Source organism: Pseudochaenichthys georgianus, chromosome 21 (assembly GCF_902827115.2).
Source record: "Pseudochaenichthys georgianus chromosome 21, fPseGeo1.2, whole genome shotgun sequence".
Classification (NCBI taxonomy): domain Eukaryota; kingdom Metazoa; phylum Chordata; class Actinopteri; order Perciformes; family Channichthyidae; genus Pseudochaenichthys; species Pseudochaenichthys georgianus.
In genome coordinates, this window is record NC_047523.1 from 19100153 (window position 1) to 19122356 (window position 22204).

Below are 22204 nucleotides of genomic sequence, written 5' to 3' on the forward strand. Positions count from 1 at the left end.
GCTGTTTGGGGAAGATGCTTCCCCTCGTAGCGGGACCTGGAGGTCTCCTTGGCCATTTCAGGCCACGGAACATTGAGTCTGACCGCAGCGCGTTTGCACACGGCCTGCAGGTCCATGCTCAATCCGTTCCCGCGTGTCTTGTCGTCACCGGGTCCCGGCCTGTCAGGGCGCGGGATTCTGGTTCTGAGGCCATCGCTGATAATGAGCCCCAGACCGACACGGAGAGGGGTTCGCTCTCTGTGGCGGACGCCCCCGTGTCTTGACTGCCGGCCGGCGGGTCCATGGACATGGGGGGTCCTGTTCCGACAGGCTAGCTTGTCTCGCTAGCCGTCGGCGGAGGCTCTTGACAGTGAAGCGGACACAATGTCCGCATGAGCCGGGGTTGTCGATAGCGCCTCGGGCGTGTTCCAGCCCGAGGCAGGACGAACAGACCTGGTGTGTGTCTGTGCCCGAGATCTTCAACCCGCAGCCGCAGAGTCGAGCCACCGAGTCGAGCCACCGAGTCGAGCCACCGAGTCCCTGACTCCTCTGGTGTAAGGGAGAGGGGCGTCCATCTTTGGCGCCTCGTGGCGTGGAGAGGGCCCGCTCTCGACAGGTGGGACGGGAAAAAAGGTATTACCACCTTGTCCTTAATCCGGGGAAAGAGGACGGTGTGGGTCTTTTAATCCCGGAGAATACTGACTGGTGTGGCAGTATGCTCCTTTTTTAATCCTTTTCTCGCTACCGTGGTGTCGGTAGAGAGGGAGCGAGCTAGCAACAGGTGTGTTGCTAGCTTGAAAAAATCGGACCTACCTTACTTTCTCGTAGAGAAGGGCAAGGTCGATTTTTCAAGTACTAACGGCGTTAGTACTACCGTCTTCCTGCAAGCAGAAGGAGTAGCCGGCTAGCGCCCGTCGACCGAAATGGTATGTTGGGTTCAGTCTGTGGACAGTGAAGCTTGCCCGGCTACTGTGAGATGTGCTCTGAAGCGAGAAGAGGTGTTTGAATGACGCATGCGTTGTGGCGCAAGCTACTTATAGGGGGTAATTTCCCCTGACGCTGACGTCAAGATCACCAGCCAATCAGGATTGGCGTAATGAGATTGATGCTTCTGTTTGCTCCGCGATGAGGCGCAACCCATAGTGAGACATCGAACGAGTGTTATGAATGAGAACTGAAATTAGCCAGTGAAACTACTTCATCACAACCTCATATGTAACTAAAGTGCTTGTCTATGTTTTTCTAACATGGATCTAACATGGTTTAGCATTAGGCTGAAGTGCTGCACTGAGTTAGAAAAGCAGGTCGACAGTTTGAGGTGTCACTACGTTCTAACAGATGCACTGGCCACTGAGAGTCAACGATGCCGATCAAAGAAGATCTTGATGATTACCCTGTCATTACATAACTCTCATTAATCAGGCTTGGTATTTATTGAACTTGGAGAGAGATCACGGGATAATTATGTGTTACGACCACTAATTACAGTAATGACACCATGTGCTGTAATAAACATCGAAACTGATCCACTCGATAACACAGTCCAAATAAAATGATCTTTCAACTTTCCTCAAGTATCGTATTAAAACACGACATGACTCAACATACACTCTGGGAAATCTCAATTAGCATTCCTCGCTGGTGAGGGTATAAGTCGTGTGTGTGTGTGTGTTTACCTCAGACCATGTCTCTGTGTGTGTGTGTTTTGTGAGCTTCACCAGGTATTGTAAGCTCTGAAGGCAGGCTGGCCACTTCAAAGGCAGCCAGCCATGTCACAGCTGGTGACGGGGATTTGGCTCGAAGAAGACTAGAAGATGAGAATGTGTATACAGTATATGCCTGTGTGTGTGTGTGTGTGTGTGTGTGTGTGTGTGTGTGTGTGTGTGTGTGTGTGTGTGTGTGTGTGTGTGTGTGTGTGTGTGTGTGTGTGTGTGTGTGTGTGTGTGTGTGTGTGTGTGTGTGTGTGTGTGTGTGTGTGTGTGTTTTAACCTTTACTGTATATGAAATTGAGTGTGATCATGCAAGGTGATGTCAGAGTAAAGACATGTGCAGATCTGTCTCAGAGTCCAGGACAATCATTTTCCATAGCAGCTCTGGATCAGAGAGCATGGGTCAAACAATGGACTTGAAGAGGGTCTGGAAGAACTTAAGCCGGAATAATTACACCCTGTCTAAATACCAAACGCATGCCTGTTCTCCTGGCCGTCAGCAGGGGATGGACGAGCCAGGACGAGGCACCTTTTTCATGTGGTCACTCTGAGAAAGAAGATCTTGTTCTAATAAGTCTTGATTAGGGACGCTCACCCCTTTCCTGCTCTGAGCGGAGCTAGGTATCCCTCTTTGATGTTACAGTCTGACCCATGTTAGCAGTGCGGAGCATGCATTCTGTCTTTTAACACACAATCACAGATTGGCAAGAAGATCAAAGTGTTGTTAACATGTGTAATGGCGGATGGGGATTGAGGGAGGAATGGAGAAAGAATAGGGACTGTATGTTGTGTATTGTTCATGGTGCTAATATGGTTTCCTTTAAAGAATACAGGTACCTGATTGTATTTAAGCTGATGGAAAAAAAAGTTGACATCATGGCAAAAGCTTTAAAATTCAGCTCTGATGTTCACTTCCCACACGCTTTAATACAGTTCGAGAGTAGAGAGCTCAAGCATAGACAACCTGTGCTCCAATAGCATCAATGGGATTCTCATAGAGGCTTATTTGAAAGAATTAAAATGTGTCTTGGGTAGCCTGGTTATATTAACATGTGTCTACAAGTAACTGTACTGGTTACAAAACTGTTGGTTTTTTAGTCACTGTAAAATTATTTCATTAGAATTCACATTAAGCAACAACACAGTATGTCCCGATAGCAATTAGTGTCATGGCCTCGAGGGAGCTAGTTGCTGAATGCCAACAAACGCAAAATATGTATAGTATATAGTAGTGTAGCCTACTTCAGGGTGAACTCAACTGTGTGTGAGGGTATTTCGGGATCAACTGATATTGGTTTTATATGATGATACACATGTATTTATAAATACATTATTAATAAAACACTTTCCCTCATATTAAAAATGTACTATATTTTTCTCTCTTTTATATGCCTGCACTATTGCTTGTAATTTACATGTATTAAACGTGCATGGCATATGTTCATAGGTGAACACATATATAATTTACTTAAATAAAAGTAATAATACCACAGTAAAGAAGTACTCCATTTTCCAAACTAAAAGTACAGAAGTATAAGCATCTAATTAAACATGTAAAATGTAAATTATTCAGTACAAAAAAAGTACTCATGATTTCACACTGACAACTGAGGTTGAGGAATAACATTCATATATCATATAATTGGACTATAATTATTGATGCACTAATCTGTTCATCACTTTAATGTTGCAGCAGTTGTATTGAAGTAAAAAGTACAATATTTGGCTCTGCATAGAAGAATGAAGTAATAGATCATTTACATTTTTAAGCAACGCAGGTACTTCAAAAATGGTACCTATGTGTAGAAGCAACTAATAAGAAGCCATCCCGAGGATCAGAGTAGATATATTCTACAATGAATACAAACATGTTTAATATAAGAAGTGGATAATATCTGATTTCCAATACATTAACCAATATTAACCAATGCGTCCTTTTAGCCTGAGATATTCCTATGTTTTATGTCTGCTATGTACTATGAGAAATACACTGTGGAGTGTGTTGTAGCCCAGTGTGGAGCCAGGTATTAGACTCTCAGGCCGTCCTGACAGCTTTACAGTGTGGAGGGGCTGCAGGGACTCTGGAGACCCCCCGCCCCCCCCCCCCCCCCACCTTATGTGCTGTGTGCTTTACTCTCCATCTACTCCACATGAATCACAATGCATTACCCTCCCGTCTGCACTCCTGCTCAACTTATCAGGGAGTACATGAGGAGAAGAGAGGAGAGGAAGATTGTTTTACGGTTGCTTTCATTAGACTAAATTCAGAATAAGATTAACAGACAATCGCCTGTAGGAAATATAAATAAAAGAAGGAAATGAAGAGTGAAAAGGAAGACTAACCGCAGGAGAGCAGAACTACTTTAGATTTCACCATCTCCCCCTCTATCATAGAGGAGGGCTGGGAAGAAGGGAACTCAAGTTGTGGCTTTAAATGCTTTCTCAATCCCAGCTGTGCAGTATATGACACACAGTTAAACTAGCCTGCTGCTATGAAAATGTAGATATATGGGAACTCTATATGCACCTCATCTTTTTCAATATGTGGTTGAGCACTCAGTGTTTCTTTGTCATTTAAATAGAGCGTGAAAAAGAGCAAGAAAGTGAAGTAACTGTGAGGTGAGGGTGGGAAAGGAGAGGTCGGTGAGAGGAAGAAACCATTTCTCTCTCTTGATCTTCTTTCTAGTGTGTCCTTCTAACAGACTTGTTAAAAGGTAATGTTTTCTTTTTTTGTGGGTCAATGCTACATACGAGATGTACTGAATTTGCCATTTTGTAAAGTAGCTTTTGTCTTTTCTTGCCTGAAATAATCTCTATGGTGTCGTTCAGTGTAGCAAAGTGCACTTAAGCATCTCCCTTAAGGCACTGACACACCAACCCGATTTTGGGAGTCAGAGGCCGTCAGAGGCAGTCGGGCATTCACGGCGCCCTACTCAGGTTTGTGTGTCCCGCACCGTCGTTGCTTTACGGCACATTTTCACACCTCCCGCGGCCGATTCAACATGTCGAATCGGCCAAAGAAAGTCGGCCAAAGAAATCACTCTGATTGGCTGTTGCCTCTTTTGAATGACGAATACACACTACCGCTGCCTGCTGGTAAGGACAGTTATTGCCACTCGTCGACTGAAGTCTTTGCGGTGTGTTCGTAGGCGGGCGGCGTAGCCGACGCAGGCGACGTAGCGGACGTAAAAGTCGGGGCGCCTTCGGTACGCGTTCTTTGGTCTCAGGTTGGTGTGTAGCGGCCTTTAGTCCATTCTCACCTGCTCCCACCACTTTGTCGATGGCGATGCAGGAGGCGTCCAGCTCCTTTGCAAACTCGTGCACAGCCTGGCTGGGGTCCTCATACGTGTGGGGGTCCACGTAGGTCCTGATGCCCGGCAGACGCACTGCAGCAGGAGAGAGCAGGTTGCATCAGTTAATGACCAGAAATCTGTACCGTAGGTCCTTATGTTTGTACCTACATAAAAAATTCCCCCAAACATTTGAATGACTTTGGTTATATATTGGTACGGTTATATCACTTGCTAGTGCTCAGCTTTACTTTGAAAAGCAAAACAGAAAACATATTAATGATAAGTGATGACTCAACACACACTGGGCGAAACAAACCAAATGTTTTCGTATATGGCATTTCTCCAAGTATATGTTTTGAGAAAGACTTGTCTACCCATTAAGTAATAAAGCTGTACTTTAAAATAATAAAGTTGTGCTTTATTAGTCCCTGTTGGGTATGTTATGCTTTACATCCAAACTGTTCATGATGCAGTGTACAGTCGTGGGGGCTAATACCTGGGTCAAGGTTAATGGTAGGAGGATTACTAATAAATAACAGGAATAAAGCAGAATACGTAACATAAAAGGAGTAACAATAAAGAAGTTCATTATTAAGCTGTTTTCCCTTGGGATGGATACATCAAAAGTTGTTACTTTGGGTGATTTGAACATTGGTCTAACTTCACAGACTTTAACTTTTCAAAATGCTATGAGAGAGACTCTTTTGACACTGGTCATGTTTCAATTGGAAAGGACTTTTATCTGAGGTGGTCAACAACAGACAACACTGTGATCTTGCTCTCTATCCAATGAGGCGTTCAGGATTGATTTGTAAATGGACCATGAAACCATCTTTTGAGCATGGTTCCAGTCTGGATCCTGTCTTCTAATGGGACCAAATGAACCGAGGTAAAGGGGAAACCACCTCAAGTTTGGAACTAGCTGCTCCAAAACCACCACTGTGGGTAAAGACACTCAAGAAAGACATCTCCCCTATCAAAGCATAATGTAACTACCTAGTTGTGTTTGTACTCAACCAATAAATAAGTGTAGACGGGGTTGGATGGATAACAGCCCAAAGGCTCACGAGAACACGGAGCAGTACTTACAGTGGCCGTTGCCAAAGTGCAGTCTTTTCTCATCAGGATGTTTGGATTTGCTGTGGCAACAAAACCTGCCAAACCAAACAGAAAAAAGGTTATAAGTAGTGCCACATCTCCCAATAAGACTTCAACCGTTAGCCCAGGCTGGAAGCTAGTGAGAGACATGTGTGTGTGTGTGTGTGTGTGTGTGTGTGTGTGTGTGTGTGTGTGTGTGTGTGTGTGTGTGTGTGTGTGTGTGTGTGTGTGTGTGTGTGTGTGTGTGTGTGTGTGTGTGTGTGTGTGTGTGTGTGTGTGTGTGTGTGTGTGTGTGTGTGTGTGTGTGTGAGATCCCAGCTCTTATAAACCAAGAGAGGATCAGTAAGTCTTATAATGAGCCATGGAATTATACTCTCTCTGAACAGTAGTGACTGCCAATTTTAGGCACACACACACTTTATAGTTTTCTCTTATATACACAAATGTATGCACAGCTGTTACAGTATATCTTACAGGAATTATAAGGGAGAAATAGAACAAATCGTATTTGGTGAAATATTAAAATAAAGTTTGCAGTCATTGTGAAAAATACACATCTAATGGACGTTAAGATACACCTGGAGGGATGGAGAGCAACAGGATGACTGTGATTGGAGGAGTAAACACTCATTGACAATCAGGTGAAGTGACAGGCGGACAGACCTGCCAATCAGAACGTACAGCAACACAGTGAGCAGGATGATGGCCACGGCGGAGGAGATGGCGATCAGAACAACCTGGCTGCTCTCACTGGAGATGGAGAAGGCTGCTGAAAGTCAGAGAGAAACAGGTGATGAGAAGTTAATTAAGGATACTCGTTAAATAATACAGAAAACAATTATCTGTCAGAGGCTTCACACTGCAGCTGTTGAAACCCAAAGGGGCTAACAGAAAGTTAGAATTCAGAACAGCAGGAATCCTAGTGCATTAGTCTCAAATAACCAAAACCTTTACATTTTTTATAATAATAATAATACAATTATTTATATACAGTAGCACTTTTCAAACAGCATGTGCAGCTCAAAGTGCTTTACAAGATGGCAGAGATCACAAGTTAAAAATTAACTCCCGTCAGATCAGATGTTAAGACCTTTACAGATACATGCAGCATAGCAACCAAATATAACATTTGGTTAAGAGGAGGTAAAAGGTATGATAATAGAAATAAGACACAAGACTAAGTGAATCGATGCAACATAACGAAACCTTATACAATAAAGTAAACATATAGGTACAACACAATTAAAAAGATAATAGTAATAAAAACGTCATAATTTTAATAAAGGTTAAACGATTCAAAAGACCAAGGCAAAAGGAAAATGGCCAGGGTATTCCTTTTTCTACTTTTCCTTATTTTCAACAACAACTGAAAAATGTCAGAACTGTTACAAGATGTGTTTTTTTGTAAATTGTGTAACTTTTTTTATTATAATTTTTCTTTTATCTTGAATATTTTCTTTTATGCATGCTACTTAGGTAACATTAAGCTGTCTTCGGCTCCTTTCTGCTGTAACAATGTATAGTCCCCTATGTGCGACTAACAAAGGTATTCTGATTCTGAACAGTAAAATGATCATTATGATAAGCTGCACTTACAGTCGGGGCTGGTCTCGAACTGGAAGCTGGGGCTGCTGGCTCCGTACCCGGCTGCCGTGCGCGCTCTGATCTGCAGCAGGTAGGCCGTGTTGGGCTTCAGACCGCTTAGAGTCACGTTACAGCCCCGCGCACGCAGGATGGTGTAGCTGGTCTCCTGCTCCTCCTGAAAAACAAGGCGGATACCGTTTAAATAATTAAAATGATAAATATTTAGACGGTTGCCTTTTAAGAAAAATACTTCAATTTGGGTTGGAAACTAGTAATGATTACCATACAATATAAGCGTTATGTGCGTTTACACACACATGCTAACACCCACTCCCAAATATCCCTGACAGCTATCTGATGAATGATGTCCTCCTTATTTTATGGCTTCTCTCCTACTGATCTCCACTGATAAACAAACAAGGGAGATTTACACACCGGGGCTGCATTCAGATTATTGTTTCCAGATGTGGAAGGAAGAAAAACGCTGAAGAAAAGATGAGAGGAGGTGCATGGAGAAAAGGAAAGAGAAAGATGTTCTTTTTTTAAATGTATTGTGTGTGTGAGAAAATTAAAGAAACATTATATTAAGTATGATTTCAATTATATTTTCAATTTCATGTTTTAATAGAAGTAAAATCCATGATTGGAAAGTAAAATAACTTTACATTACACAAGGCAAGCCTGTCATTTCAAGGACACCATAATTGAGCGTGAATGACTAAGTACGTTTTAAAAAATTATTATTATTTCTTCAACAACATTTGACATTGCATTTCCCCTTAGTTTGCGGTTCGTAGCATCTTTGAATTTTCCAGGGTGGAAATAATTCGTGCTGCAGAGAGATTTGCAATCACATAATTATGGAAGCAATTCGATGCTATGAAACAAACGGCTAAATAGACGGAAAATTGCACTGTGCCGATCTTACATTTTAACGACAACTTATTAGAGAAGACTTCAACAATCCTTAAAATGAGCAACATGTTTTGCAACATAGCCAGTCTCATAAAAAGCATCCAAGGCCGAATTGCACGCACACTAAAATCCTTATTTTATAGGCCTAGTTACAAATAGGCCCTCATTGGTACTGGCAACAACATAAACACAAGTACACATTCACACAGACACACAAGCAGCGTCCAAAAGGAACTTTAGGCCAATTAATGGAGCGGATCAGAGTTGTATGGCGCACAAAGCTTTATAAACTGCTCTATGTGTGAGGGGGTAACGGATACTCCAGACCAGCGCTGGGACAACTCTTCATCACAACTATAAATCTACTCGCAGCTTGTCACCGTTCCTCGTTCAGGACAGCATGTGAACCCCTGGAAATCACACACAGGTGTGGCTAGAGCACCTTTGTGTGTGTGTGTGTGTGTGTGTGTGTGTGTGTGTGTGTGTGTGTGTGTGTGTGTGTGTGTGTGTGTGTGTGTGTGTGTGTGTGTGGTGTGTGTGTGTGTGTGTGTGTGTTATGTGTGTGTGCGTGTGTGGAAACAGAGAAAGAAACATTGGTCTGACACGTCTCTTCACTGCAGCCTGACAAGTTGTGTGATTCTGAACCATCCAGTGCTATGTGTGTGTGTGTGTGTGTGTGTGTGTGTGTGTGTGTGTGTGTGTGTGTGTGTGTGTGTGTGTGTGTGTGTGTGTGTGTGTGTGTGTGTGTTTGTGTGGGTGTCACCAGAGCACTGCTAGAATGTAAGACGGCCTCTGTGCTGCTTTCTGCTTCGACAATCTAAACAGAGCTGCAGCAAATTATAGATTGTATAACACGCACACACAGTATCACACGCACATACACACACGCATGGATGCAAACTCCTGCAGACCCGAAAACAGGAGATGCACAGCAGAAGTCTTGTAAATACAGTGTTTCAGGCAGCATTCCTTCCTTCTTAGACTAAATAAACAGCCCAAATTAAAGCCAATCGAAAGCTCTCTCTTTGCTCTTTAGATTGCCGTGATAAAACATGCAAAAACAATCAGCAAAGCGTATTCCCACAAATTCTATTTCGACAAAGTGCACTTGAAAATGCCTTATTGGCTGCGGAGCGCCCCTTTAGCCGGTGTAAGCGACAAGAAGATCACGCAGCTAGATGGAACACCTCTCTTTGTCTGGGAAGTTTTTCGGTTGGGAATTCCCAAGAATATCACCAAACATTCTCTGAAAATGCCCATACTAGATAGGACACACGGTCCGGGATCAGCCATTGAACTCTGGAAACTGGAGCCTCTGGTTTCACGACCGTGTGACAGAGTGGTATGTGTTAGTGGAAAGGGAGGGGAAATACTGTTTACCTTTTTCTTTTGTATAAAACATACATTTTGTTGAACCTACTCAACATAGTGTTTATGAAATATTTGTAGAATAGTATTTTGTAGAATAAATGTAACTTCCCTGAAGGCTAAAAATGTAGCAATGAATATGTGAAGATTCCAGTTGTTCAAAATGATTCATATCTTTCGTGTAACTTAAGAAACAGCATGTGCCGTGTACATTAAAGGTTATTAATGCTACTGGAGCCTCGAATGAGTCCGTTTTATGTTCTTTTAAATGTGTGTGAACATAACCCTACATTCCAAATATCTAGATGTCGTAATTGTACAAAGCTTTGGCAATACTGTATGTCATTATGGTCACGTCAATAAAGATATTTGAATTTAATTGAATTGAATTACTGATTTGCAATCACTTTATTTTGTAAAGCACTTTGAATCGCCACGTGCTGAAGAGTGCTATATAAATAAAATGGCCTTGCCTACTGTATGTGTTACAGTACATGATCGATTGGGAAACCCCTGGGAGAATTATAAGTCCATGTTTTCAACATTTGCCAGAAAAGTTGTGCAAAACTGGTTAATTTTCTTTAAGGATAAGACGTCCAATCAGCACAGAGCATTTAGATACTAAATGACTTGAAATAATTAGTATTTGGGTTCTGCCTCACACTGTAAAGCCCTTAACTATACCAATGAAATACACAACTTAACTAAAATGGTCATCTCACAATTGTCCTCATTCGGCTCACAGGACAAAACAAATCTTGATGTTTAGACCTCACAAAGAAAAACTGAACTGTAAGGTCATTCCATGTCCGCCATTGGTTTCTCTCCAGAAGTCTCTTGGGCCATGCATAGCATAATTCATCGACCATACAGATATATTTTAGCTTTGAATAATGTTGTGTGGTTGTTGGCGAAATGTTCATTTTTCTAAGAGAAGCTGGAGCCATCAGTATATTGGTATTGGGTTACATGATAATGTACACTGTGTATGTCCTGTGTAAATAAAGAAGAAGGAAACCACAAACACATAAAAGCAGAAAGTCTGGCTGATGCTGCAGATCTGAACATCTTCCTGCTAAAAGCTTCTGCTATAATCTCTCAGTCTGTTTTTGAGTTCTGTTTTACCATTTTGTTTATGCGTTCATGCAATTATTTCTGTGTGTGTCTGAGTATGCGTCTCTAAAAGCCTCTTTCTGGCTCATAAGTGAGTCATGGTGTGGTCTTGGTGATGGGAAGTTGTGCTCCAACTCTTGCCCTCTTACGGCCTCGGCCCTTGGCAAGCCGGAGGCGCTCAGCGTCCCTGTGCCTGCCACCAGAAGAGGCCTCTATCCCGGGTTTATTATGGGGGTCTACCCTGGTTGTCCCAGTTTGCTCTTCTGCATGGAAGAGCCTTTTGTCTGGGGTTTAAAATCCCTGGGGATGTATGGCTGCTGTGGAGAATCCTATGGGAACGTATTTGTTTGTGTGTCTGTCTCCGAGTGTCTCCAGTAATTCCTGAGAGACAATGTGATTAACGTGGATCAGCGCAAAGGCCAAGAGATTCCTCATTACAAAATGGTGTCTCACAGACTCGTCCTTAAACTCCACCCTTTCATTCATTCCCCTATCTTGTCCCGATGAATATGCATTTGTAATGTGTGAGAATGTGTGCGATTGAAAGAACACAGCTGAGAGTTAGACATGCAGTGAGCTCTGACCCAGGATCAGTCATTAACTTCTCCTCTCGCTGTTTTCCGTTTTAACATCTTAGGTAAGGATGGCTGAGCAGGGAACAGAGTTTAGAGAGGAAACTGTTTCTGTCGGCCTACTAATCAAGAGATTAGGGGCCACTGTTGGCATTCAAGCGAACTGTGATCTGGGACACACACACACACACACACACACACACACACACACACACACACACACACACACACACACACACACACACACATGAATCTGCCAGAGTAATTAAACTTGCATCCACGGCTAATTTCACCACCAAATGTCAGCCATAGCACAGCATTGGTGCTGAAAGCCAGTGTGATTCGTTCTGCACTAATTTCTCTCACAGAGGAATGAGCGACCCCACAGACACATTTACTGTCTGCCATAAAACTTGTCTCCATTAGGGGGACTGGAGAGAAGAGGAGGACAGGATGAGAACTAGAGGAGGGGGAGATGAAAAAAGAGAGATGCGAGGTAAACACAGAGGGAGGAGGGGGAGAGTATGAGGCAGGGGAATGAAGAAAGAGAGACAAAAAGTTGAAAAGAGTGGCGGGTGGTAAGAAAAGGAGAAGGGAGTTATGGGATGCCGATTGAGAAAAAAAACATGGGGACCTGTTTGGCTTGTTAAAGTGAGATAATGGGCAACATCAGTCTCATGCTAAAGATTTAACGCCAACTTGTCTTTATGTTAGAGGGAATAAGGGACTGTAGTGTTAAGGGATAACACCATACCATACCATTCTCACAGTTATCTGGTAATTAATCACGCTGTTAGACTTAGCAAAAAGGGCACTTTTGGGTAGTGAAAACATTAGTTTTGCTACATTTGAAGCATAACTTCCCATGCACAATCATTAGAATATTAGTGGCTGTAAACATTGACTTTGGAAAGTTATTATTTCATCTAAGTCATGTGTTCAGGGCCAGAGGAACCTACTGAACATGCTCAATGGGCCTACAATGCAGAAGACGGAATTCTTAAGACTTTTCAACCGTGTGCACCAACGAAGCACATGTCATAGGAATGAATGTGTTTCCATCCAAGTGAAACAGCTTGCCTGACGAATGATAACAAAATCAAACAACTGCAACTCTAGAGCTAACTTATCCACACATGTGTAAGTGTATGCTAGCATTAGCCTTATTTGGACCAGGCAGATATCACAATGATTTAAATGTTCTTACCAAAGTTGCAAAAGAGCATATTTGTTCAACTATGCCTTTAAGAACTCCAGTTGGCGATGCTGCCCTGCTCAAAGGAACACGAGGCAATGCATTGACAGTGATATATTGTGCACCAACCTTTTCGTAGTATTTTATCTCGTAGTCGAGGATAATGCCGTTGGGTCTCTCTGGCCGTTGCCAGGACAGGGAGACGCTGTTTCGAGACGTCTTCTCCTTTCTGATCACTGTCACCGGGGAGGGAGCTGGGTGGGAGACAAGGACACACACAGACAGGAAGAGAGAGAGAGAGAGAGTGAGTGAGGTTCAGTGGAAGTTCAGTCCCCCGGTGTTGCATCCTGGCAATTGTCTACGGTTCCTGTTAGCCTAATTCAGTTTGCTGCCCGGTGGGGCCGCATTAAAGGCTGAGGCCTGGAGATGGTGGGTGAGACGAGACGATGTACACTGATGCAAACACACACACACACACACACACACACACACACACACACACACACACACACACACACACCGTGAATACTTGGTCAAAGAATATGATATTGAGATCAGTCACGTTCAGTAGCCATCTGCGAGAGTGATGAGAGAGATAGTGCTTACTGTAGGCCACATGATTCAGCTTTATCTCATCAAAACAAAACATCATGCATTTTAATTTAATTTAATTTAATAATTAAATCAAATGTCAATACTGCTAGTGGCAGCAGAAGACTGTGTCAGTGGTGTTGTTGTCTCCTCTCTTTTGGGCATGAAAGGACTTTAAAACTAGTTTCTTTTCACAGGGAATATTTCTTTTTCGACAGTCGATTGCTGAATAACTCGAGCAAGTCTGAAGTGATGGATTGGATGTTTTTAAATGTTGTCATTCTGGGAGGAATCACTTGGAAATATCATTACAATGAAGAAAAGCAATGCTATGCTTGGCTATCACAGTAAGTATGTGGATCTGATGAGAATATCAAAGTCCTTTTCAATCATTTAGTTCCTGCTCGTACTGCGTAACTTAAAATGAAGTACACTGTCCTTTAGTGTTTATTGTTGCGTAGAATGTTTTGTGTGCGTTTCTCAATAAGGTGTTTTATTTTGAAACACTTGTCCAAGTCCCTTTTGGTAAGACACTCTTGCTGATATTCCTCACCCATCCTCACCATGCATGGCCTGGGGGAGTTCAGATGGTCTCAATCTAGTAATTCAGCACGTCTCTATCAAGCCCTGCATCCCTCCCTCATTCTCTCTCTCTTCACTCCCTTTCTCATTTCCCTTTTTTACTGCTCTCTAATTGCCAGGCAGCTCCAGGGCCAGCTCGGCATCTGAGGCATCGACTTTTAATTTTATTAGACCACAGGAAAAAACATGTTTGTCTTTCAAATGTTCGAGCCTTTCTTGATTGTGATTATATGGCTGTGGAGTGTGCGTCTGTGTATACTCGCGCTTATTTCCGCGGGAAGTTATTTTTTCTCCTGTAATGAATCCAGATGGGAAGAATCAGTTTCTATACCCCCTGCTCCTCCTCTCCTCTCCTCTCCTCCCTCTGGTTGATACGGGGTGAGGCTGTGCTTTTTATTGGCTCTGTGGTTTATGGTGGTAATGATTTAGTGTGTCTGGGCCGCTTGGAGGCAGCTTGGAGTTCCTCTCCTCCTCCTTTTCCTTCTCCTTGCTTCCCTCTCTCCTTCTATCGCTCCCTCTGCATGTCCATCGCAGAGCACTTCATTTGCTGTCACTCTCGGTTTCGGTCCGTGGTATAACCGTAAAACTGATACAGCAAACCAAGCCCATAATGGCCTTAAAAAGTGGCCATCAGCATCATTCACCTGTGATGCAAGGGACACTGCGCAGCTGGTTGAAGCACATCTATGAATTGTCTACAACCCTTGCGGACCATTGGGGGTGGATTATTGGTAGTAACGTAGAACTCAATGTAAAGCGAAGCTATCCAATTAGACAGCTTTGCTATCTATCTCTGTTTGCTTGTTATCTTTTTATTTGTGCATCTCCATTTTCTTATGAAACCATTTTGGTGCACATTCTCTTGGACTGCACAGCTGTTGATCTTTACCACCTTGAAACGTCATCTTATTGATCATCACATAAGTATTTTGTTTCGCAAAATGTAAATATGATCACCTAAAAGCAAGCGTCCTGTATGCGCATGCATCTTTTTCTTGTTAGACCCCCTTGGCGAAATGCAGCCACTTTTTTAAACTGTTGATATTACACTTCTCTAAATGTAGATCACACACTCTTTATTTCATGACAGAGTGTAGGGCAAAGGATGTGGAAGGTGCTACCTGACAGCACCTTGACAGCGCAGCCAGGACAGACAGCACCTTCCCAGGGACACACTTAATCCAGCTTTTAACAGCATTGGCATCTGTACGTCTATGTGTGTGTGTGTGTGTGTGTGTGTGTGTGTGTGTGTGTGTGTGTGTGTGTGTGTGTGTGTGTGTGTGTGTGTGTGTGTGTGTGTGTGTGTGTGTGTGTGTTGAACGTGGGTATGGTGGTAAGGTGTGTCTGCTAGGTATATGATATGCAAAGACGAGGATTCATCTTCCATGATGATCTACGATATATATGCCGATCACAAGAAGAAACCCCGTGAGTTACCATGCAAATTATAACATCTACTAATAAAAGACTCCAAAGCTTTGCTACATCTGTTTTGCTTTTAACCCTTTGGGGTACAGTCATTTGACAGGGTGTGTCCTGGTGTAAAAGGGGTGTAACAACAGTGTAATATTGGTGTTGCATGGATGTAATCTGCGTCTAAAAACAGGGAATTATGGGTGTTATAACAGTATAACATGTGTGTAACATGTGTGTAACATGGGTATAATATGTGTGTAACAGTGGTGTAATTACGGTAAAAAAAGGGCTGTAATCGGGATGTATCAATGTCTAATATGGATGTAATAACAGTTTATAATGGGTATGGCTGAGATAATGGTGTAACATGGGTGTAATATGGGAGTAATACAGGTGTAATTACAGTTTAATAGTTCTTTAATATGGATGTTTTATTGTATAATAAAGGTGTAATGTAGAGAAAACCAATGTTACGTCAAATTAGTATTATTTTAAATCTGCATTTCCCTTTCCCCTCATAGCGACATATGATTTGAGTCCTGACTAATATTCAGGCTTGACATGTGAACAAGCACACAATCTATATTTACCTCTCATCGCTGCCCTGTCACTTTAAAGAGGTCATGCCTGGACAGTCGAGGTTTGTCAACAGAGAGCAAACACTGCCTATATCTGTCTGTGTATGTATTGTGTTCACACACAACCTTTCACATTTGCATATTCATCACCCTGACATGTGTCTTCCTCGGGGAGTTTACTCATGTATGATTGAGCCTATCACCCTTACAGTGCGTGTACATATGTGTTTGCACACTCTTCACACACTATGCTATATTGATCGCAGAAATGATCTTGCCTCACTGATATTGTAAATCAAAGCAGCTCTAGTATCATGAAATAAAGCAGATTCAAGGAGTTCCCATGTCTAAATGTAAAAGAAAACAAACAATAGTCTTGAATCACGATACTTCTTGACATAGCTGCTTTGACCACTAGGTTTAAATTCATAGCTCTTGCCATCTGCCTATCATCAAGTTATATAGTGCCCGACCTCGCTGTATGACAACCAAGGAGAGCAACTCCCAAGTGCTAAACCACCTCCCAAGGTTTGGAATTAGGAAAAAAAAAGCCCCACAAGAAGAAGAAAACAGCAGGCTGGGTTTGGAAAGGGACAGGTAGAAATACAGATCCTGTTCTAGATGGAGAGAGAGATAGTGATTGAGAGGAAATCCAAAACAAAACGCTAAACTGCTGACACAGAAACATTACCCAACACAAAGGCAAACTGTAAGAGAACAGTGAGGGATCGGGAAAAGGATAAATGGATGCAGAACAGCCAGTCCTTTGCGCATTCCTTGATCGAGTTAGAGATTTCTGAGGTTTGGCGCTTTCTACTGCAACTAGATTTGTTTTACTCTTGGAATTTCAAAACACCACTTCCATTTGACCTCATATTGGTCTAAGGACTGGATGTGTGGACAGATATTTGTAATAAAGATTGATGGGACTTGTAGGTGCCCAACCGTTAAGTTAGGAGTTACTGTTAAATGGATGAGAATGTCTTTTCTGGATGAAGGAAGATATGCAATCCTGGTTGTTAAACTAGAGAATAGTGGTCTGGGATCGCCTTGTAAATGTCCAGGGCTGATGGTTGGAGTGCATGTGTTTGGAGCACATGGACTTCATGAAGTGTACTGTACTATATTAGACAAATATTAAGAGAGAGAAAGGGCGTAGTTTAGAGAAAGACACTTGTATATTATCCATGTGTTAGCTATACGTTTGTGGTTTTACAATCAGTGACATTTAAATACATGTTTCTTCATGCATTAAGACCACACACCCATCTATAAACCTAGTGTCTGGACTCTTATGGTGTAAACCCTGAAACTTAAACCTCTTGAACTGAAATTAAAGCCAGACTAAATGTTGCAAGTTTGAGATCTAAAAAGCTTTTTGCTTGACGAGCCATTCAGATTCAGTGGTTGGTTCACCTCAAGCAGAGGTCATTTGGAGAAGAAAGCTGAGATTTGATGATGTGTGGTCTAAAAAGATTGCTTTAGACTCTATCTATCTGATTTTCTGAGTGTATGCCTTCATCCATGTATCCCTCTGTTGTGACATCTCACCAGCTTGGTTGGTGGTGATGGTGACAGCGGCGTACTGTCTCATCTTGGGTGCCAGCGATGACACCCCGCTCAGCGCTTCAATCTCAAAGGTGTAGTTGGTGTGGGCTAACAGGTCGCCCACCGTCACCGTGGTGTTGTGGAGGCCCGCGGCTCTGGGCAGGAAGTGAACATTGCTCCGGCACGGCTCACAGCGCAGGTTGCCGCTGTTACTGCCGTTAGAAGCCACCCCCCGGCAGCGCTTGCAGAGGACATTGAAGGTGATGTCCCTGCGGCCGCCGGCGTCCTCCGGCCAGCTCCAGTCCAGGATGACCGAAGTCTCGTTGATGGAGGAGATGACATTTCGAGGAGCTGAAGGGGGTCCTGGTAGACATTGAAAAGAAAGAAAGGAGGTGGGAAAAGGAGGATGATGTCATTAAGGGATGAAAGAAACGTTTGGTTTGGATAGAAAAATAAGGTAGAAAGCAAAGTAATTAGTAGAAAAGGAAAGAGAAGAAAGCAAATAACGGCGAGGTGGAAAATAGTATCAACTTCAAACAGAAGTAGGAATAAGATTTAAAGGTCACCCATTATGCAAAATACACTTTTTCCTGTCTTGTATACATACATATGTGTCCCCTCTGTGTAAAGACATTCTGAACGTTTCAGGAAAAAAGATTCGCTCACTTTTTGTCCTTCTCCATTTATATAAAAACCTGTCTGAAAATGAGCTGATCAGATTTTGGCCACTTTATGATGTCATAACTATTTTTTGTCAATCACCAACCAAGTTAACCCCCCACCGCCCCTTATCACCCGAATCTCCTCCGAGAGCACCATTGTGTTCTTTCCAAATATCTCTCAGAGGGGCGTGGGGAGGGGCTCCTTATTTTCATCTAAAGTAAAGTAATCAGCACTTTTGAAACAGGGCTGAAACAGAGAGGATTATGGGATGCTACAATGATCTGTTTGGTATTTCGAGCCAAACACTTAAGAGACATGTTTTGTATATATCTGAGACCTATAATATATTGATGAAAAACAGTATAATAGGGGACCTTTAACAGCAAAGTCATCTGTTGAGGTGTTCAATGTAGCCTACTAAAAACAAGGGATTATATAAAAGAATAGACCGGGGCAGGATTCCTCTAAAAAGGTTTGCTGTTTTTTCCAGGAAGTGAGTTTTCCAGGAAGGAACTGGCCATGTAAATGGATCTTTAGAGTACAAAGGAAGTGTACCTTCTTGGAGATCTTTACTGAAGAAAATGGCAATAAATGCTGCACAATGTATTCTCAACCTCTGTTATTGTAGTTTAATTGTGGTGATATCATGGTTGAGTGCATATGAGTGTGTGTATGCATCTGCTCTCCTCTTTTTTGTTCAGTAAAAGAAGAAAATGGCATGACACAGCCTCTTCGACAAAAAAACAGACTGTCAAACATATAAAAGACTGACATATAAAAGTAAAAACGTCTTATTACAAACAGATCCCTTTTGAATATTTCCAGATTTGTATATCAAAGCTATGGCTGTAATTACATTGAGAACAAAACAAAACAGCCAAGTTACTCTGTTGAGAAGTTGCAGTAGGAGAGGAGGGAAATGGGCTTAGTGGATTGTGCCTTGAGATAAAACGCTTTGTTTGGTTTGTTTGATTTGACAAGAAATGACTTCACTCTCAAACTATGCATAGCTCCTGTCTCCTGGTAATCTGCATTGCCGTCTGTAATTGTGTTGTACAAGAGAGAAATCAGAAGAAAATATACCAAAATCAGACAATACTATACGTCAGGGTATTTGAAATTCTCTCAGAACCAGATTGAGCATTTCTTAAGAAGTCATGTCGGCATGACTCAGTTCTGCAGCTCCTGGACTGATTGATCTGCTCTAAGCAGGTTTCTTATTGAAAAAGCTTAATAAAATGAGTGAAATACACAAATAGGTTATGCTGGAGGAGCAATCGAAGTATTGGCTATCGCATTAGGCTTTTTTGGATACCAGTTTCATTTATATAGCAAATCAACACGATTTATGATTATGAATAGTTTTAGAACTATAAAGCGTGTTCTTAAGCCTCACCGACATCACCAAATCTTAAGAGTAATAAGTCCTGTTTCTATATTTAAACGCAATTTAATGAGGCACATTTGATTAAAAGTACAACAAGCGGCATATCTCATAATACATACTATTGACCATCAGCGCAAATAATCAAGGGAATTCTCGCAATAATCACAAATGAATTGTTCAGATAAACTATTAAAAACTATTACTCCTTCCACTAACAGAGAGAAAACAACTAATTATGGCACTCAACTGTATGTATATGTCACCCTACTTTGTGTATTGGTAATCATGAGATGATATTTTCTTTACCAAACTAACACTAACCCTGAGAGTCCTCTGGCTCACCGACACAGCTAACTCTCCTGACCACATCACACTCTTGGCCCTGTAACGCATACAAGGCATACCTGCGCAGGCATGCACATGTACACATGCAGCCAATCATACACTAATTCCGAAACGTCAAAATAATACATTGAGATTAACATGTGACATGAGTTACGGAGCGTAAAACCCGAGGATGTGTGCGTAATCTCCAATCCCTCCCTCACTCATGTGTTGGTAATTCTCTTTAGGCCCATTCCAGCCTTACTTGAAAAAAGGGATTTTCCTGAGTTTGTTCACAAGTTACATTGTTGGTGATGCTCAGATAGGAAGACCAGCACATTTTTGTTTAAAATTGAAGGAGGTGCTCTGGGACGGAGGGGGTGTATTGATGCATTTTTAATTGGTGGAACTGAATTCTTGGGAGTAGACATACTATACTTTATACACTGCTACAACAGCTGTTTCATAAGTGTCCCATGTTGAACACAGCAGTAAATACCTTACGGATTTAAGTGTGTTTTTCTTCCTTTTTCGTCATAAGAGTCTAGTTCTCTTACTTCCTGTCAACATTTTCAGTTTTCCAGAGTCAATTCTAAACAACCGCTAACAGTATAATCATGATCATTATCTCCTAAGAAGTTATCTATTCATTTGCAGGCCCCACGTCGCTCAATCTGTCCCAATGAGGTGGAATTTGCCTAGTTGACAAGATGGCGTCGAGATAATCACAACAGGGACATGCCGTGACTGCCTTTCTAATTAGGAGTCTGTCTGTCTCAGGGCGGCCATTTGCATGTTGTCCTGTCCTCCACACGGTGCAAGCACTTCTTCTTCTTCCTAGCCCGTTTAGTAACGGATATCTCCACAACCTGACATCAGGGAATGCAGTGATTTATCGTTTTGCAGGGAATGCTTTTTGGAAAGCTTGCTGCAGGAGGCATCTGCAGTCCATTTGCATCAGAGGAGGACAAAAGAGAATCGTGTAGAGAGCTGTAAAGGTGATCAAATGTTCTTGAGCAATCATGGCTTTAGTGACCTTTAAATAAATAAGGAATGTTAAAGAATGTTCTTGGTCTGTTTGTAATATATTTTACTGGTGAATTGGGAATCTACAATTGGATTATCCGTACAAATAAATGAAATCCCGCTGAGTAGAACAATACCCTGAAAACACTGTTAGGCTCTTTCCATCAGAACCAGTACAAGCTTCTGGATTCAATTTGCACATTAAATGCATAAACACAATATCGTTTTTCATTAGATATCTTCTTTCTTGTCCATCCAGTGCCATTCCCATTATTATTTTTGTCATTTATAATGTCTATTTTGTCATAAACACAACATCTATACTATGTCTGTTCATCCTAACAGATGGATCCCTCCTCTCCCTGAGGTTTCTTCAAAAAAAAAAAATTCCATTAATTGTGTTTTTTTGGGAGGGACTTTCTTTTTCCCCTGCAAGGGTCCAAGAACAGATGGTGTTGCATGCTGTATGAGACAAATGTGTAATTTGTAATGTTGGGGTATATAAATACATTTGGACAGAAATGTTATTTTACAAAGTGTGAAAATAATCTAAAACACAATGGCAGCCAAATGAATGGGTTTCAGCATCTCTTAAAGGCGATGTTAATATATGATTCATACAGCATGTTATATGGGCTATGAGACAAATCCTCCACACATTGGAGGGCTCCTCTGGTCTCTGGGCTATCTCATAGAAAAAGTACACGAGTATCTGCAGAAAGGGAGGAACCTGCACTCTATCAGGATGTCACTGACCCCTCACATGATATATCAGATGGTTCCAAATGCTGCTGAAATGATAACTTTAATATGAAGGCACACTTACGGGTACAGGCCATGGATGCAGGGTCTCCCTCGGCACGGAAGTAGTTGTTCTCACAGCCACAGTGCAGCGACCCCTCGTGGTGAGAGAAACTATGAGGCGGACACTTGGAACACTCCATATTTCCCAGATTCGATTTGTAGAAGCCCGCCCTGCACACTGGACACAAAAGAACACAGACAGATGCATGAGTGTCATGCTGAAGCAGCACATCGATACCTTTTTAATAGCCGCCTTCTTTCCCCCTGGAGCACCTACAACAAGTAAGAAGTGAAAGATAGGGGTTATTTAATGCACTCACACACACACACACACACACACACACACACACACACACACACACACACACACACAAGCACACTGCGAGTAGAGGACTGCATGTAAATCTTCTGTTAATGTAAGAAGAAGCCAGTGACTGCTGGTAGGAAACAATAATGATC

At 42.2% G+C, this 22204-nt stretch overlaps 1 protein-coding gene across 5 annotated transcripts in view; it reads right to left on the minus strand.

The window, feature by feature from the left end:
* Window positions 1–22204, minus strand: part of epha3 (eph receptor A3) — a 106730-nt gene that overhangs the window by 26450 nt on the left and 58076 nt on the right. For 2 of the 5 annotated variants that reach the window (XM_034109626.2, XM_034109630.2), the window contains exons 4-10: window positions 21768–21923; window positions 17545–17904; window positions 12956–13080; window positions 7676–7838; window positions 6743–6848; window positions 6071–6135; window positions 4949–5074 (exon numbers count right to left, since the gene is read on the minus strand). In XM_034109626.2, coding sequence (XP_033965517.1) covers window positions 4949–5074; window positions 6071–6135; window positions 6743–6848; window positions 7676–7838; window positions 12956–13080; window positions 17545–17904; window positions 21768–21923 — 1101 coding nt within the window. The remainder of the gene's footprint in view (window positions 1–4948; window positions 5075–6070; window positions 6136–6742; window positions 6849–7675; window positions 7839–12955; window positions 13081–17544; window positions 17905–21767; window positions 21924–22204) is intronic. The other 3 variants (XM_034109627.2, XM_071207113.1, XM_071207114.1) reach the window with 3 other exon arrangements.